At 36.2% G+C, this 18,882-nt stretch overlaps 1 protein-coding gene across 1 annotated transcript in view; it reads left to right on the top strand.

Moving 5' to 3' along the window:
* Window positions 1-18,882, top strand: part of LOC115414140 (protein kinase C-binding protein NELL1-like) — an 806,279-nt gene that overhangs the window by 565,387 nt on the left and 222,010 nt on the right. The window contains exon 13 of the mRNA XM_030127358.1: window positions 6,759-6,884. Coding sequence (XP_029983218.1) covers window positions 6,759-6,884 — 126 coding nt within the window. The remainder of the gene's footprint in view (window positions 1-6,758; window positions 6,885-18,882) is intronic.

The following is an 18,882-nucleotide window of genomic DNA, read 5'->3' as shown; positions in this document are numbered from 1 at the left end:
TGACTGTACATATCCTGACCAAGGAAAATAAAATTCTCACTTTGTGCAGTAATCTACACCTGACTTTACTGCCTCTGTCCATAATAATATACATTATATAGACTAAATGTCATCTAAAATTAACGTTTATTTGCAACATAGTATAGCAAACTATTACATGATCAAAAACAAATTATTTTAGCCAAAAAAAAAAAATAGTCTCCATTTTGAACATCTGGGGTCACCAGAAATTTGTGATGTTAAAATGGGGTCACGAGTGTCATGACCCGGCTCAAAAGGTCACAACAAAAAGGGAGAACACTACGTTTAAGCTGCAGGAGACTTTCAAGACCAATTTTTCATCAAATCTGTCAAACCCCAGTCATATCTTCAGTATCAGGAATCTGTAAGTCTTTCTGTGATTACTCACCTGAATGTCTTGCATTACGGTGAACAATTTCTTAGTGCCATCCACCATAAATAGTCCATGTGTTGACATTCAGAGCCAGTAGGTCACTCGGGCATCTTTGGAATTTTTTTGTGATGTGCATTGTGGGAAACGAAGGTTCGTGCAGCCACCTGGCAGCGGTAGCTGCTACAGACACGACATGGAAACAGCAGGATCTCCCTTCCCTCTATGCATACTCCTCCAGCTTTTTCTGTGTTTCAGCCATTTCCACGTCGTGTTTGGTGCTTTTTCATGCCACTGCCAGGTGGCTGTGCGAACATCCCCACCATGCACGTCGTGACAAAATTCCAAAGATGCCCGTGTTACCTACATGATCAGTGTGATTTTTTTTTTCTTGAAAATCTGATGTGTACAATTAGATGCATGCAATACACAGATAATCCACCAGGGGGGAGGAATTCGTTCACCAGAGGCCTTTCCAGTGACACTACAAGACTGTCATTAATGAAGAAGGAGGAAAAACTTTGATAATTTTGAAAAGGAAATAAAAATTTGTTAGACATGTTTGTGTTATATTATGATTTTGTTTGTTCAAAAATAATAATATTTGAGCATTGAGACCTGATGTATCAAATATGATACAAAACTGAAACTCATACATGGAAAATGATATTTGAAAAATTTTTTGATTGTTCAGAAGGACCAATAAAGGCTCCAGTTTCAAAGAACTGGAATTTTCTGTCAATGATTTAATGGCTCAGGCTTTACACGGTTAACGTCTTCTGCAGCAAAACAGACGAACCTATTTTCATACATAAATCGAGCATAATGAGCCTTCACGCATTACAGTTCTGAGACGGTAAATTGTACAGTACAGGAGTTACTTTTAAATAACAGAGCAGAGGGCAGGAGGGCAAACATTCCATCCAGATCGGCGGTTCGGAAGTCCCATCACAAAACCCCTTCTCCGTCCAGACCTGACCACACATGCGTTTTCCACTTTAAACGAAAGCTGACAAAAACTCTGTGCTGTGAATTATTGAACCGCCAATAAACAGGAAACAAATGAGCGTGTTTTAGGGTGGAGTAGCACTTCAGAAAGAACAAGATGGAATTGGATTCAGGTAGTGCTTCTCAGAAATAAATTCCATGTTTTTGATGTAGTAGATCAATGCCTTTTTCACGCTTAAGGCCAGCCAGGCTTTGCATGCCTCGAATACACAATCCGCTTCTTTGATTGTGCGTTTCATCGCTCCTACTGTACACTCTCCAAGGATGAAATTCACAGAGGGAAAAAAAAACAACTCTGGGTGTTGCATATAAGTCAATTACATACTTCATACACATTCATTGTGTTGTCAGGGGGTGGGGTGTGTGTGTGTGAGCTGAAACCCTCGAAGCTGGAATGTATTTATCAGTGGAGAGGATGAGGATGGTCTCTGCTCACTTTCTGCTTCTCTTCAGAGCGTCGTGCTGAGTCCCTTAAGTGGTGAAAAGGTCTTTTTCGCCCGAGGAAAGGGTTTCTCTCGCGCTCCCAACCGCATAAATACACCGTACTGTTCACACTGACACAAACCTCACGTCCTTCCAGTCATTCAGCCTCTTTAGCGTCTCCCCGAGCTTTGTCTTTGAACGTTCGCGCAACGTCTTTCAAGCTACATTAGGAGGAAAGACTTAATGTGTTGGAGGAGAGGATGGAACGTATCATGATGAGCTTTCTTCATGTCAGAGGAGATGCTGCTCCCCTTTCTCTGCCTTTTCTGCTTTGTCTGTTCTAATCACATCACCTCCTACATCCTCCCTCCTCTCCTCCTATTTTCTTCTCCTTCTTTTCCATCCTCTCGTTGACTTTCTTTCTCCCCTCTTATCTCCTTTCCTGTCATCCTCAAAGATTGTATTCTGTCATGTATTATGAAGCGGCGTTATCTTCATTAGCAAAAACCAACACGTAACTGTAAAATAAATACAAACAAATAAACTGAAAACTACACTCTGCAGTATGACATAAATAGAATTACAGGTACAATCAGCTTTGTTTTCCTCATAATTTTGCCCCCCAATTTTTTTTTGTTTTTTTTGTTTTTTTGTTTAAAGTGTTTTTATTACATATGTAGTCACAGAAAAGCATAATACAGTCATTGTTTTTTTTGTTTTTTAACCCAAAACCATGAACATTCCCACCCTGTTGAATAAAAAAAAACAAACAAAAAAAAACAAACAAAAAGATACTTAACAATAAATAAATAAATAAATAAATAAATAAATAAGGAATACAAATACTAGTCGCAGACTCATATTAATAAGATTACTCTGGAATGAATGAGGGATCTACCTTTTTTATGTGGTTCAGAACAGGTTGCCAGGTACTGAAGAACTTATTGGCACATCCTCTTGTAGAATATCTGATTTTTTCCAATGTTAAATGATGTAAAAGATCCAGAAACCAAGATTTAAATGTAGGATCTTGTTTATCTTTCCATTTTAGTAGTATTAGTCTGCGAGCTAGAAGAGTGGTAAAGGCAATTATACAGGGTGGGGAAGCAAAATTTACAATATTTTGAGGCAGGGATTGAAAGACAGTGTATGACCAATTAGTTTGTTGAAAGTCATGAGAATTTATTTGCCACAAGAAAACTGACATAATAGAAAATGTTTTTATTCTATGTGTTCTCCTTCTTTCTCAATAACTGCCTTCACACGCTTCCTGAAACTTGCGCAAGTGTTCCTCAAATATTCGGGTGACAACTTCTCCCATTCTTCTTGAATAGTATCTTCCAGACTTTCTCGTAATAGTTTTGCTCATAGTCATTCTCTTCTTTCCATTATAAACAGTCTTTATGGACACTCCAACTATTTTTGAAATCTCCTTTGGTGTGACGAGTGCATTCAGCAAATCACACACTCTTTGACGTTTGCTTTCCTGATTACTCATATGGGCAAAAGTTTCTGAAAAGGTATGGATAATAGTGTTAGGTATGATTATGACATCAATATATGTTTGGTTTCAAAACAATTGACGTAGTGCCTGCTGAGAAAAAACAACTAAATGTTCATTGTAAATTTTGCTTCCCCACCCTGTAGATTTTTAGATTTTTGGTTAGAAGAATGTAATGTAATGCCAAATATTGCAATTGTTGCCTCAGGTTCAATATGAGACCCTTTTACATTAGAAAGAAATTTAAATATAGACTACCAAAAGTTTTTCAGTGTTGAACAAAACCAGATTATATGAGACAGAGTGGCCGGTTCAGCTTCACAACAATCACAAGTAGGATTCAAGTCCGATTTAATTTTGGTCAACTTCACTTTAGACCAATACAGTCTGTGAACCACTTTGAATTGAATTACTCTATGTCTTAAACTAATTTTGCCCCAAAATTTGAAGGAATTTTATTTTACTTTTAATTTTTTCGAGAATTTTGACTGAAGAATTTGTATGACATTACTGAATGTTTTTTTGGAGAGGAAGTTGTTGCACAACCCTAACTCCAAAAAAGTTGGGAACGTAGTCGCTTTTCCATTGGACATCTGCGCAAAACTTTACCAATATTTACTAAATGTCGGAAAAAACAGAAGGCAAGGTCAAGGTCAAGGTTACTTTATTTATACCCGTAGGTAGATTTGTTTTGCAGTCTAGGTGATTGCCTTGGTATTACAACAACACATACATTGAACATGCAAGACAGGCACTTGATCACACTTACAGACAGGACAAAAAGACAGGACAAAAAGTGCTCATTCATCGGTATAGCAGCATGGATAAGTAAAAGAATAAAATAAATAAGATCAAATAAATAAAAACAAGATGCAATAAAAACCAGAAAAGATAAAATAAAAACAGTCTGGGATAAAAACCAGGATAAGAACGTAAAATTTAAAAATTTAAAAAAGTTGAAGTCACAATAATAATAAATAGAGCAAAGAAATGGAATAAATAACTAAATAAGTTAGTAAAGTGCAATGTCGTTCAGGCAAGTTTATTTGTATAGCACATTTCAGCAACAAGGCAATTCAAGGTGCTTCACACAGGACATTGAAATACAACGACAAGGGAAAAAGAAACGTATTTAAAACATTATAAAAGAAACATGTAAAAGGTGATTAAAAACATCAGTGTATAATGAAGTTTTTTTCCATTTAATCACAAAAGATGATTTGTTTATTCATTATCGCGAGTCGTCACAAGAAGTTTTTCCATAAACATGGTGACAAACATGAATATCTGTTGTTTTGAATCTTGAATGCTCGTTACCCCTCTATTCCATACTGAATTAAAAAAATTATTTGGTTTCCTGGTGCGTCCACACATACCGCGTCATGTTTGTTTTAAAACTCAGAAAGTAATCAAATCAAGAAGTAATCAAATGTAAGTACTTGTACTTGTACTTGTACTTGGTCTGGAAAAAAAGTGGTATCAGTGCATTCCTAATTATAATTATTGTACTAAGTTCAATGACTAATGTACGAACCAAAATAAACAAGTCATTCTTTCAAAATTCAGATCCAGACATATGAAAACGATCAAAACTAGAAGCACTCGGAGAGCGCAGACCTCCGCCAAGGCTGATCAGTGGCCCCCCCCCGTGGGCCCCCCCACCCCCGATCACCACCAAAATTTAATCATTTCTTCCTTATCCCATTTCCAACAAACCCTGAAAATTTTATCCAAATCCGTCCATAACTTTTTGAGTTATGTTGCACACTAACGGACAGACAAACAAACAGACAAACAAACAAACAAACAAACAAACAGACAAACAAACAAACAAACTCTGGCAAAAACATAACCTCCTTGGCGGAGGTAACTATTCAAATAATGTATAAAGCTAAGAATAACTTACCCCTGGGCAATATTCAACAAATGCTTTTTGAAAGAGAGAGAGGTTGTGATTTAAGGGGAAAGTTCAATTTAAAGACTCATCAAGTACGCACTACGTTAAAAAGTTTTTGTATCACCATCTGTGGAGTAAAACTGTGGAACAAATTGTTGTGTGGAGATAAAACAAATATCAAACATAACTCAGTTTAAAAAAAAGATATAAAGAATTTATTCTTGAGAGGTACAGTATTTAATAATGACGGTGAGGGCTGTTTGTTTATGTGTGATGTTGTATTGATAAATATTCTGGATTATTGAAGAAAATTGTTAAATTGTTGAGTCTGTTTGTATGACTGTACTGCCATGAACATATTGTTGTGTATAATTCAATTACTGTATTATGGATTAGTTGTGGTTAAATGCTAAAATTAGGAAAAATGTATTGTTTAATTCTGGTATTAAGTTAGTGATAAAGGTATAAAAGCACTTGAGGGGTAGGATTAAATAAGTTTATACTTCTTCCTACTCCTTTTCGACCATGCAAAACTCAGACTTGCACGTACTTGAAGATATATTCTGTTCATTTAAATCAGGGGTGTCAAACATGTGGCCCGGGGGCCAAATCTGGACTGCCAATGGGTCCAGTCTGGCCCACGGGATGAATTAGTGAAACACAAAAATTACACTGAAGATATTAACAATCAAGAATGTCAAAATAATTTTAGGTCAATTCCGTCTAAAGTGGGTCAAACCAGTAAAATACTATCATAATAAACTATAAATAATGAATACCACAAAATTTTCTCTTTGTTTTAATGTAAAAAAAGTAAAATTAAACAAAAATGTTAACATTTACAAACTAACCTTTTACAAAAAATGGGAAAAACCTGAACAAATATGAAAAACCTGAAATGTCTTAAGAGAATTAAAAGTAATTGTACCAATATTCTGTCTGTTATTAAATGTTTTGTGTATTTGTAGATCCACTGTGATCTGTACGTTGTAATGAACATGTGAAAATGAGAATCTGAGGCCAAATAATGGCATAAATTGTTAAAACTGCACTTTTTTTCTTAATAAATTTCATTTTAGTCATGATTTTTCATGTTTTTCCACATTTTTTTTAAAGGATGTAAAAAATTTGATAATATAATTTTACTTTTTCACTTTAAAACATAGAAATTAGACATACAAATTTTAGAATTGATATTATTTTTGTATTATTTTGTTATTATTTTAATTATCCGGCCCACTGCAGGGCATATTGGGTTGTATGTGGCCCCTGAAATAACATGAGTTTGACACCCCTGATTTAAATGTTATTTTGTCTTTGGTCTTAATTTGCTTCATTTTGTTTTATTTTGTTTCTTTGCATGTTCGAAATAAATTAATTAATTAAAAAAAAAAAAAAAAAAAAAAATGAAAATAAAACTCTCCAGTGCATTTTTTTTAATCGTCATCACTGTCCTCATGGTCCTTCTGTGGATGGTGTCCACGTCTACAAACCCCTCAGACTCTTCATCATGTCCTGTTTCTGCTGTTCGTCCTCAGATATCGATGAATGCTCCACCCAGATGCATTACTGCCAGTCCAACACGGTGTGCATCAACCTGCCGGGCAGCCATCGCTGTGACTGTTTACCAGGCTTCATCAGAGTGGACGAGTATTCCTGCACCGGTACGTTACCCATCATGCATCTGTAAACACAACCATGGCTCATAACCTTTTGTACAAGCATTTATCTGTAACTATTTTAACCCTTTAATAACAGCAGTCTGTCCGGCGCTGTGTTTTACACTTTACGGCATTCAAATTAACTGCATTGTAACTCCTGAACTGTTTACACTATCCACAAAATTCAAACAGCATCAGATAGCGGAGATTCTGAGCTTTCCAACAGTATATAACACTTTACTGCAGCAATGTGGGACTCTATTACAAGTAGAAAGAAACAAGGTTATTATCGTTAACGAAAACGAACGAAATGACGAAAACTAAAATTGAAAAAACATTTTCGTTAACTGAAATTAATAAAAACTCTAATTAAAAGAAAAAAACGATAACTAACTGAAACTGTATCGTGAGCTTACATAACTAACTAAAACGTATAAAAATTATGGATACAATTCCCTTCGTTTTCGTCTTTGTCAATATCGGATTGATATCAAATTGATTTATTTGGCTCCAGCAGTTTGAGCTGGTGACACCATACTACACTTCACAGTCTGTCATGTCTGGTCACTGGTGGTTTCCAGTCGTCTTCTGGTCCCCACTCTACCTGGAACATACAGACTAAAGCTGGGACACAGCAGCACAGTCCTGTCTGGGGTTTACTGTAGTGATACATGGGTCGAGTTTTTTTTTTTTTTTTTTTTTTTTTTGGCGTACCGTGTGTGTGCGCCTGAGTGACAGAGACAGAGCAGAGCTAAAGGACAGAGTCAGTGTTGAACTAGCATCCAGGTTAAAACTGGAGAGTTTATCACCATGAAAAGGCCTTCCAAGCCCTGAACTGCACAGTTTAGAAGAGGAGAAAAGAGGAGGATGAAAACTAATCCAATTACAGAGGTATGGAACCTGTTAGAATGTTAAAAAACGTTTGATGTTACTAGCTACAGCTAGCTGAACTGAACTGAAGCAAAGTTGGCTAATAATGGAACTGGAGATGATTAAGAGATGAGATATCTGCTAAGGTGTGGTTTACTGATGAGGAACTGGGTTATATATGTTTATAAGTGGTTTATATATGTTCCTATCTGCTTTAACTGCTGGTTAGCTGGTTTATAATAGGTTCCTATCTGCTTTAACTGCTGGTTAGCTGGTTTATATATGTTTCTATCTGCTTTAACTGCTGGTTGGCTGGTTTATATATGTTTCTATCTGCTTTAACTGCTGGTTAGCTGGTTTATATATGTTTCTATCTGCTTTAACTGCTGGTTGGCTGGTTTATATATGTTTCTATCTGCTTTAACTGCTGGTTAGCTGGTTTATATATGTTTCTATCTGCTTTAACTGCTGGTTAGCTGGTTTATATATGTTTCTATCTGCTTTAACTGCTGGTTAGCTGGTTTATAATAGGTTCCTATCTGCTTTAACTGCTGGTTAGCTGGTTTATATATGTTTCTATCTGCTTTAACTGCTGGTTAGCTGGTTTATAATATGTTCCTATCTGCTTTAACTGCTGGTTAGCTGGTTATATATGTTTCTATCTGGTTTAACTGCTGGCTGCTTTGTGCATCTCCTCTCATGCTTTGCACATCTTCGCATTGTTTCACGTAAGTGACGTTGTGTATGGATTGCACCCCCCCTCAACCTGCTATAGGGAATTTATACATTGTACGGTACATTGTGTCTCTGCTCAGTCCATGAGCCGCCCTAACCCGACCCCCAAATAAAGTGTCCAGGGTAACCCATATCCGCGCCTCACTAATTTCTTTGAATAGGATGATGAGGAAGATAACATATTTGAAATAACTAAAACTAATACTGAAACTAACCTAAACTAAACTAAAACTAAGCATTCAGAAAAAAACGATAACTAATAAAAACTAACAAACCTGCTCTAAAAACTAATTAAAACTAACTGAATAAGAGAAAAAAAAGTCAAAACTAATTAAAACTAAACTATAATTAAAAATCCAAAACTATTATAACCTTGGAAAGAAACTGTTCCAAAGACTTCCACACAGGCAAAAAACGCCAGGAAAAAAACAAAAATATGAATCCATAATAAGAATACTGAATGTTCAAGAGCAAAAAGCATGTTTGAGCAGATGGAAAATAGTTGAAAGTTTATTTCTGCAATCTCAAAAAGTTTCATTATGGACATTCACAGTTGTTTCTGATAATAAATATGCTAAAAACTTCATTTATTTTTTTTACTAATACACACTGTTTTAAATATTTATTCTTTATAATAATGATAAATAATGGGCAGATATTGAAAATGAAGTTCCTCCTGAAAACAAAGGTGCAAAAGAATTGACAAAAAAGACATTTTCTGACACTTTTATTGCAAATAAAACAGAAGACACCTAGGCAGCTTGTTATAATGGCAGTTCTAAAAAGGCTAAAGAGAATCACTCAGGTCGTTAGACAGTGATTTAGACTATTTATTAACATTTTAACTAGTATTAACCAAAAAAAACTGTTATAATACAAGGTTATAATAGTTTTAGATTTTTCGTGATAGTTTAGTTTTATTTAGTTTGGACTTTTTTTTCTAATTCAGTTAGTTTTAGTTAGTTTTTAGAACAGGTTTGCTTGTTTTTATTAGTTTTTCTTTATTTATTTTTTTTTTTTCATTTTTTAAAGTGCAATAAATGGACTTCCTGAAACAAAATGAATAAGAACTCACACATTCAGGGCATTTGTCAGAATTTTGAACAAACATCCAAACCCCAGAGAAATAACAGACAAAAGCTCATTATCTGAGGATATGATTGTTCTTTATAATTTACTATATTCATTTTTTTTTAACTTCAGTATTTTTGCTTTGAGGAAAATGCAAAGTAAAGTGGACATTTTTATCGTACTACCTTTATATTCAATATATACTCTACAATATTACAATATTTGTGTATTCATCACTAGTTGTATCATTACAATGTTGAACAATGTGCATATCTCATATTTTCCTTGCATCTTGCAGGCTAGTTATGTTCTGTGTCTTTTGTTTTAGACGTATTAATATATACAGAACTCATGTCCACTGTAAAAAGTATGAATTTTAATCATTTACAGACAACAGTGGGTCTGAACTGCACAGGACAGTGAAAAATTCTTATACAATCTTATTTTTTATTCATATAATAGTGTACTAATAAGAAACAACACTGCTATTTCCTTTAATACTCAGTCCCCCTGAGTCTGTTGAACAGTAGTGATGCACCTCAGACTAAAGCCAATGAGTTTTTATTCATTTAAGACAGAAAGAGGAAAAGAGGAGTTTTTTATTTGAGGCAAAACAACTAAAAAAAAACCCAGATGAAACCTTTGGGGAAAAAAACAAATTAAGTCAGTAGAGACAGATTTGAGTCAAAGATGATCTAACAAATAGACCTGCCACATTCAAGAGCCAAATATAATCAATAATCTGCTGATAAGGCTGTAAAAAGTTAAAAATAGCTCAAACCTGCTTTTGGAGGAAACGCCAGGAAACTTTTGACATGAGGAATAGAATTTTCTGCTGACGGAGCAGTTTTCAGTGTAATAACGTTAACAGCAGACCCACTGACAGGTGGAAATGACTTTATAAAATGTTTTTTATATAATTCAGAATGCTGCATTTCTTGATTTAACTTGATCCCAGAACCTGATGGAAAATGCAAAAATGAGCTGATAGGATTTAAGCAAAAGTCAAGTGATCCAGAATATTAACAACCGTAAACCTGAACTGTTCAGACAAACAAGATCAAAGAGGTTGCAATAAATGCATGTAATGCTGATAGTACAGACCCAGAACCCAAATGCAGAACTAGGAGGCGGATGTAAAAGTTTACAGAGTTTATTATATTCAGGTAGTACAAAAATAAAGGCTGTGATAATGAACAGGATCTTGAGGACAGCAGCCAAGGAAGTCCTCGAGGGATTCGTCCTCCGGGCGAGGGACACGAACCCACGGTTAGGCTTCGGGTTTTGAGTCGACACGTCGACTAGGGAGAAGCAGAGGGAGGTCAGGGACGGAAACAGGTCAAACACGGGAGAGCAAACAGACAGGCAACAGGACATAGGGGTAAAGCTAGCTCATGTACCAAAAAACCAGGCGAAGAAGTCAAAATCCAGGAAGGCAGATGGAGGCAGACAAAAACCGACAGGGAGCAGGCAAAAACAGGCAAAAACAGGATGACAAAACGGGTCGAAACACAGGTAGGCAAACGAACAGACAGGATCAAAACGCTGGTAAGTAGACTGCGAGAGAATACGAACTGGCGTCTGACCAGGGGAAAGGACAGGGTATAAATACACAAAAGGGAGGGAAGACAATGAGACACAGGTGGAACACATCAGGGCGGAGTCAGGTAATCAGGGAAAAGGTGAACACGAACCAGGAAGGGAAGTAAAGACAACAGACAAGACACATGAGGAAAACTTAACAAAATAAAACAGGAAGTGACAGACAAACATAAAAGACAGACAAAACCAGACTAACGTCCGGTAGCAGGCTTCACAATGCAAGTCTAAGGCCCAATCCCAATTCACCCCTTGGCCCTCCCCCTTAGCCCTTGCACTTACCACTACCCCTTGAAATGGAGTTGCAAGGGGTAGGGGTTAAAACATTCTCCTATGAAATGGGACAACCCTTCCAGACCTGTGACGTCATCAGCAGTCATCGATGCTGCTATAAACAGATGCAACAACTTTGTTTCTGAAATAATTCCCCATGCCGTCAGCAGCTGTAACCATCCCCTGTTCCATGGGCTTTGGTCGTCTTTTTGTGTTTATCAATTATAAACTACAGAAATGCGATCTATAACACATCGAAACGGCATTGAACAGTCGATCAAATGATTAAGTTGTTTATGAAGAAAATCTGTACATTTGTGTGTTTCTTTCATCACACTGCTGCACTTTTTGGCTGTGTTTACCTCCATCTTGCCGATGATTCGAATGGAGTTACGGGATATTTCTCGTACCTCTTTGTTTGTAGTGTGGTCCTGAAAAATCTCCATTTCGAGGGTTATACAGCTGACCGACTCATCGAGAATCGGGACACCCCTACCCCTTCTCGTGAACTCACAAAATAGAGGGATAGGGGTTGAGGGGAGGGGGATTGGACCTTATGCCGCGTTTCCACTACGTGATATCGGCTCGACTTGACTCGACTCAGGTACCAGATACTATTCCTGGAGGCCGTTTCCATTACAGGATACCACAGACTTTACAGTACCTGGACGTCATAGCGATGCGGTGCGTTACTTCCGTGTCGTCTGCTCAGAGAGTCGCTGATAAACTTGCTTGTTGCGTGTTGTCTCGTCAAGCTCATGGTGAATTTTTACGTCGGCCACCAAAGACTGAATCTCCTGAGTGAATGGTGTAGTTTTGTGGGCTGTCATCATGTGGATTAACCTACCGCTATATTTACTGTCAACTTCCGCATCTGTTTTTTTTGTAAAACGGCGGGTCATAGAGACGACTCTCTGACCAATCAGTGGTCTGCAGTGTTTACACGTCACGTTTTAGTATCTGGTCCCCAGTCTTGGAACCTTGGCGGAGGTGATACCAAAAAACTAGTACCAGATTCCAGGTCCTTTTTTGTAATGGAAACACAAAAAGGCTGAGTCGAGTCAAGCTGGTACCATGTAGTGGAAACGCGGGATTAGTCTTGTCACAGGATTCGATCAGTAACTCGTGGTCTATAGGGGGCAGCACTTAAAATTACTTTCAGAAGAAGAACCACTTAAATGTGCACATTTTAGCAAAACTTTATGTGAATTCTTCTGATCTAATACTCATCTCGTGTCCTGTAGTTCATGTCATCTTTTACAGAAGTTGTTTTTATCTGCATTTAGTTCATTTCCAGGTGGAAATGTTCACTTCCTGGTTGCAGGAACAGGTGACATAAGGCTGAGCTCTCATTTTTTTTTACACCCTATAGCAGTGGTATTTAGATCCGGTCCTCGAGGGCTGGTATCCTGCATGTTTTAGATATTTCCCTCTTCCAGCCACACCTGGTTCAACTGATGATCAGCTCATCATCATGTTCTGCAGAAGCCTGATAACAATGTAATGGCTTCCAGGTGTGACGGAGGAGGGAAATATCTAAAACATGCAGGATACCAACCCTCAAGGACCAGATTTGAATACCCCTGCCCTATAGCCTATCGTAATTGTGTTATTTTCTTGTCTTTTTGCGATTGGATAAGTTTTGGTTCAGCAGCCGATGGGCCATGAGCTGTTGTGACGCTGTGCTCGACATCGTCTTCATATTCACCAATTTCTTCAAACATTTTCTCAGCTGAAACTACTGATCATGTTCACTTCCAGTTGTATATGTATCTTCCTTGGGACAATATGTATAAAGTTTGTTCAGTTTGGGTAAATTTTGACTTTTGAATTTTTGACAAATGTTTGAAACATTAAAAACATACCTTTACTTATAATGGGTCATAATTTAAATGGTCAATACTTATTTAGCGCCACACATCCATGGTGCCCAAAGCGCTGTATAAAGCCTCACATTCACCCATTCACACACACACACACACACACACACACCCATTCACACACACAGTCGAACACCAGTGGGCAGTTGCCATAATGCAAGGCACTGCCAGGCTCACTGGGAGACATTTAGGGTTCAGTGTCTTACCCAAGCACACTTACACATGTGGACAGTCAGAGGCAGGATTTGAACTGCCAACCCTTCGATCAAATGGATTTAATTTAAAGATAGAGAACAATATAAAATTACAAAAACTCAAAGTTTAAAATAAGAAAATAGAATATAAAATTAATTCACTGACTAGTGTAGCACGCCCTTTTTAACCCTTTCATGCATAGCGGTCACTACAGTGGACAGCTATTCTACAGCTGTTCTCTTGTATATTCATGGATTTTGTTGTTTTAGTTCATATCAGCCAACACAGTGGACACTTATGCATCATCCCATAAACTGCAATTCATCCCATTACTGTAACTTTGCTGTTCTTGATAAACCTGATTTGCAGTAACATGTTTTAGTGTAAATCAGTTGCTTGTTAGACAAAAAGTTTTTTTTTTTTTGCATATTACCTCCATGAAGTGAGTAATAACTAGCAGTAGAATATGTTAAAATGTGAGAGAACATCAGATTAGTAGGACTAAAATCTTTTCATTTGTTTTTATCTCACTTTCTGATATTGGGTTTTAAACACGTTTCTTTACTTCAAAAATTAAATGCATGGACATTTTTGTAACTTCATTAAAAAAAACTCAATTGCTTTTTTTCATGCCTAAGGGGGGATAAAAACAAGAAGAAAGAAAAAAATCTTGACTATGGTTGTCATAATTCGTGCATGAAAGGGTTAAATGTGAATGTGTCCATAACCAAAGAGGTGATGGTAGATTTTAGGAAGAATCCTCCAGTCTTCTCTCCTGTCATCATGAATGGCCAGGCTGTTGAGGTGGTTCAGCAGTATAAATATCTTGTATCGGTGCTGGACCACAGGCTAACATTCGAGTCTCAGATGGATGCTGTATGTAAAAAAACTCATCAGAGGATGTATTTTTACTGTAAGCTTTGCAGTTTCAAAGGGGATAACACTTATGAAAATGTTTTTTTCTCTTTTTATTGAATCTGTGCTGACCTTTTCTTTGATCAGCTGGTATGGGCTGCTTACCCTTAAAACAGGAACAGGTTGCAGGGCATAACTAAAGTGTGCAGCAGAATTGCCTGCACCACACTCACTGACCTGACTGTGTTGTACCAGAGGCGGACTCTGAAGAAGGCTCAGTCAGTCCTGGATGATCCCAGTCATCTCCTGTACGATGAGTTCAGGTTGCTTCCATCAGGTCGCAGATACAGTGTTCCTAAATGTAGGACCAATAGGATGAGGAATTCTTTGGTGCCGGCAGCCATTGTTCTGCTGAATAACTCTTTGTAATGTTGGTGCTATTGTCTTAAATGGACTATTTATTGTATTTATTGTTGGTTTGTTGTCCGTGTGATACTGCTGGCTGTAGAACAAACTGCCCCTCGGGGATGATAATAATAATAATAATAATAATACATTTTATTTATAGGCGCCTTTCTTGGCACTCAAGGACACCGTACAGTAAAACAGGAGAGTTTAAAACAAGCAATAAAGCAGAGTAAAAATAAAAGGCAGGTAAAAAATTTAAATAAAATAATAATAATAATAATTTAAATAATAATAAAGTTTACCTTGAAAATAATGGAAAATAAGATTAGAAATAAACATAGAATAAAATAAAAAGTAGACATAAAATATGAATAGACACAATATTAACAGTTTTAACCGTATATATCTATGAACAGATCTATGAAACTAGTGCACTTATGTTTCAATAAATATTGGTCCCCCCCCCCCCCCCATCCTTTATTTGGAAAAACATGCCATACAAAACTTTACTGTCGGGTACAATTCAACATCCACACATAAAATTTAAACGAAGATGCTAATTCAAGATTTTTAGTTGAATATAGAACAAATTTAAAAAAAGAAAGACAGAAAAGTGGCTGGAAGGAGTGAATATTGCATTTTTATTGCAAGAACAGAGGATTTTGCACAAACGTATTGCACATAATTCACATTTTACAGGGTCGTTGCACATTATGGGAAGTATCTGCATGATGATACATGGAGGGAAGTTGAACCTGTTATTTTCTTCACTTTCTCACTGGTCTGAGGAAGTTTGGGTTTATTTTTATCTGAGGTGAGTAAAGGTTAATCCTGATTCTCTGCCGTACACGTCTGTGGTCATGATCTGATCAGCTCTGTTCAGTCGTGGATGAGTTTGGACACTGCAGATGTTCGCGTGTCCTTTGTCTGGTCCTGACTCTTCATAACCTGACATTAAAAGACGACCAGAAGAAAGAATACAAACTGATTATTGAATACCGCCGCCTTAAAGGTTGGACGAATCAGCCTCGGATCCACAGGAACGAGTGATTGCAGCGATTCAGGTTTTTAAAAGCTCATCGACAGTAAATATAGTGATTAAACCGAACACGCTCCATTTCCTGCGTTGACCTTTTGTTTCTGGATGTTGAGGCAGAGCAGCAAAACAGGAAAAGAGCCGTGAGTCCAGGAGATGAAGCAACTGTGTCATAAAAGTACGAAACATGATACAAATGCACATATTTTAGCATCTTTTTGGAGCCGTTTTATTTACTACCCTTATGTTTTAACCTCCTAAGATCCAGAAAAGTACAAGTTTTAGCTTTTTTAATTAAATAATTGCCTATATTGGAAACATCATGATGCAACAGTTTTTTTCAGAAACATTTTTTTTATTGATTGATTGAATTGAATGATTGAATTGGGTTCGGCTTTGACATGCTTTTAAGGAACATTGTTGTTATACTTTTAGTACCTTTTAAAATAATGGTAATGTTTTGTATGTATGTTCTTATCAGTTTTAAGTATGTTTTTAGTGCTGACTTTCATTGTGTTTATGTATATTTCTAGTGTGGATATATGGCTGTGATTTCCATTTTGTGTAACTTCAGCTGCTGCTGCCGTCTTGGCCAGGACACTCTTGAAAAAGAGATTTTAATCTCAATGAGCTTTTTTCCTGGTTAAATAATGCTTATAATAATAATAATAATAATAATAATAATAATAATAATAATAATAAATAATGTCCTTTGCAGTGGACAGAAATCCCATAACTGGGTCTTAGGAGGTTAATGACCATGGTTTACATGCATAACATATAAACAATTGGTGTTGACTTCCATGATAAAAATTAAAGGAATATCATTGTGTCATATACACTATATGGATGAAAGTATTGGGACAGGTGTTTTTTTTTCTAACGGAGATCTGGGATACAAGACAATAATGATAAATTACATAATATGGTTTCATATTGGGATAAATATCATTGCATTGGTTAGTTTTGTTTAACCCATAAAGACCCAAACATCCACCAGCCGCTAAAATCATATGAACTGTTTAATACCTGTTGATCCATTATTCCTATTAATACATATAAATAATTGATGTAAAGTGTACAGTTTGTTGTCTTTTCACGGTCCGTAATATGAAGTTCAGTTGGTTTTGCACAGAAACAGACAGTAGAAAAGTCCTTCGAAGGCTGTTTTTAAATGTGATGCTATGATGATTTTAACCCATAAAGACCCAAAAATACATCATCGACCAAAACCATCTACTGATCCAAACTGTTTAATACTTGTTGATCCACTAATCCTTTCAATACATATAAATAATTGGTGTAAAATACAGTTTGTCATCTTTTCATGGTCATCAGATATGACCCATTTGGACATTCAGAGCCTCTGTAGTTACCATGGAAACACCTTCATCTTCTAGAACATTGATTCACCAGTAAAACCCATGGAGTTGGATCAATGACAGTGGATGGAGACACTGAGTTTATGTTCAGTTAATGATATATTTTGTCAAAAAAATCCTCTTTTTCTTCAGTTTTCTGTTTGTTTTTTTGTTTGTTTTTAAATATAATAATCCTCAACTGTAACATTAAATATAAGAAAATACTTTTTCTTTCACTTAAAAATGTAAAATACAGAGGATAATATTAGAGTAAACGGTGATAAATTACTTTAAAAAAAAAAAAAAAAAAAAAGGTTAAAAAATGAGTCAGAAATGTGTTTTATTTAATTTCTCAACATTGATTGTTTTTGTTTTTGTTTGTTTTTTTAATCCATGACTATAATTTTAAATGTTCTTCCTCAAAATTTCTAAAATATTTTTCGTGCTGTGACTGCAAATAACAATTTTCTACCACAACTAGCCATCTATTTTCTTCATCTCACTTTGGAAGAAAAATCTCCCCTTAAATTTTAAGGAAATATCAATGTTTTTATCTCAAATTATCATGAACAGGACATCTTACAGCTGTAGACATGATGTGTCCCAATACTTTTGTCCATATAGTTTATGTTGTAAAGGAGTCACAAGTACAACAAGAAAAGCACTTGGAGAGCACAGACCCCCCCACCCGATCACCACCAAAATGTAATCATTTCTTCCTTGTGCCAGTATCAACATTTCCTGAAAATTTCCTGAAAATCCGTCCATAACTTTTTGAGTTATCTTGCTAACAGACAAACAAACAAACAAACACACAAACGAACAAACACGTAAACACACAAAGCAAAGTGATCACAATACCTCCTGGCAAAGGTAATGAAACAAACAAAAGTGCTTCTGATAATAATAGAACAGCAGTAGTTATTTGAAGTAAACCTTTGTATTTAAAGACCATATTGTCGTTATTAACAAACAACAGGATTAAGCCTTAAAACCACGACAAAACCTGGAAACAACAGCCACCTGTTTATCTTAAATCCCCGTCTGAAGACTTATTTTATTTTTTCCACATATTGCGCTGTGTTTTTTTTGACGGTGCACTTTAATTTTGCTTAGCTCTGTTTGAAGTTGAACTCACCTGTTGTTTTTCCATTGGTTTACTCTTTAGTTTTTATTTATGGTATTTAATCTCCAATTGTTTGAAGTTTAATTCGCTTTTATGCTTGGGTCTGAATTCTTCATTAATTCAACTCCACAGGTCCGTCTTCAACCCTATTTCTTAGTAATGACACAAGAAAGGTGGTTTGGAGCGCTGGCCCTTTAAATGCACATGAGCCACTTTAGGCCCCACCCCCTCCAGGTTGTTGGCTGTACTGCTCTGTACCATTCAACCAACAACTGAACATTTTAGGTAATCGGCTCGAAGTTTGGACATATTTTCAGTTTTTACTACAACGTCTGCTGATGACAATTATGTCGAACTCGGAGAAATGCTCGTCGGAAGTCTGTGTGTTTCAGATATTTTTATTGGGAAGCTTTATCATAGTACAGATTTGAGATCCCCTGATTGGTACATTATGCTTCATTTTTTTTATGTCAACATAACAAAGACATTCAGAATTAAAAAGAAAAGAAAACAGTATTGATAGAGTGAGAAAAGAGGAAGGAAAAACGAAAAAAAAAAAAACAAAAACACAATTTAACATCTCACCCATCCT

Source organism: Sphaeramia orbicularis, chromosome 3 (assembly GCF_902148855.1).
Source record: "Sphaeramia orbicularis chromosome 3, fSphaOr1.1, whole genome shotgun sequence".
Taxonomy (NCBI): Eukaryota; Metazoa; Chordata; class Actinopteri; order Kurtiformes; family Apogonidae; genus Sphaeramia; species Sphaeramia orbicularis.
Note: the sequence above shows the minus strand (reverse complement) of the source record. Positions and strands in the feature narration are given on the sequence as shown.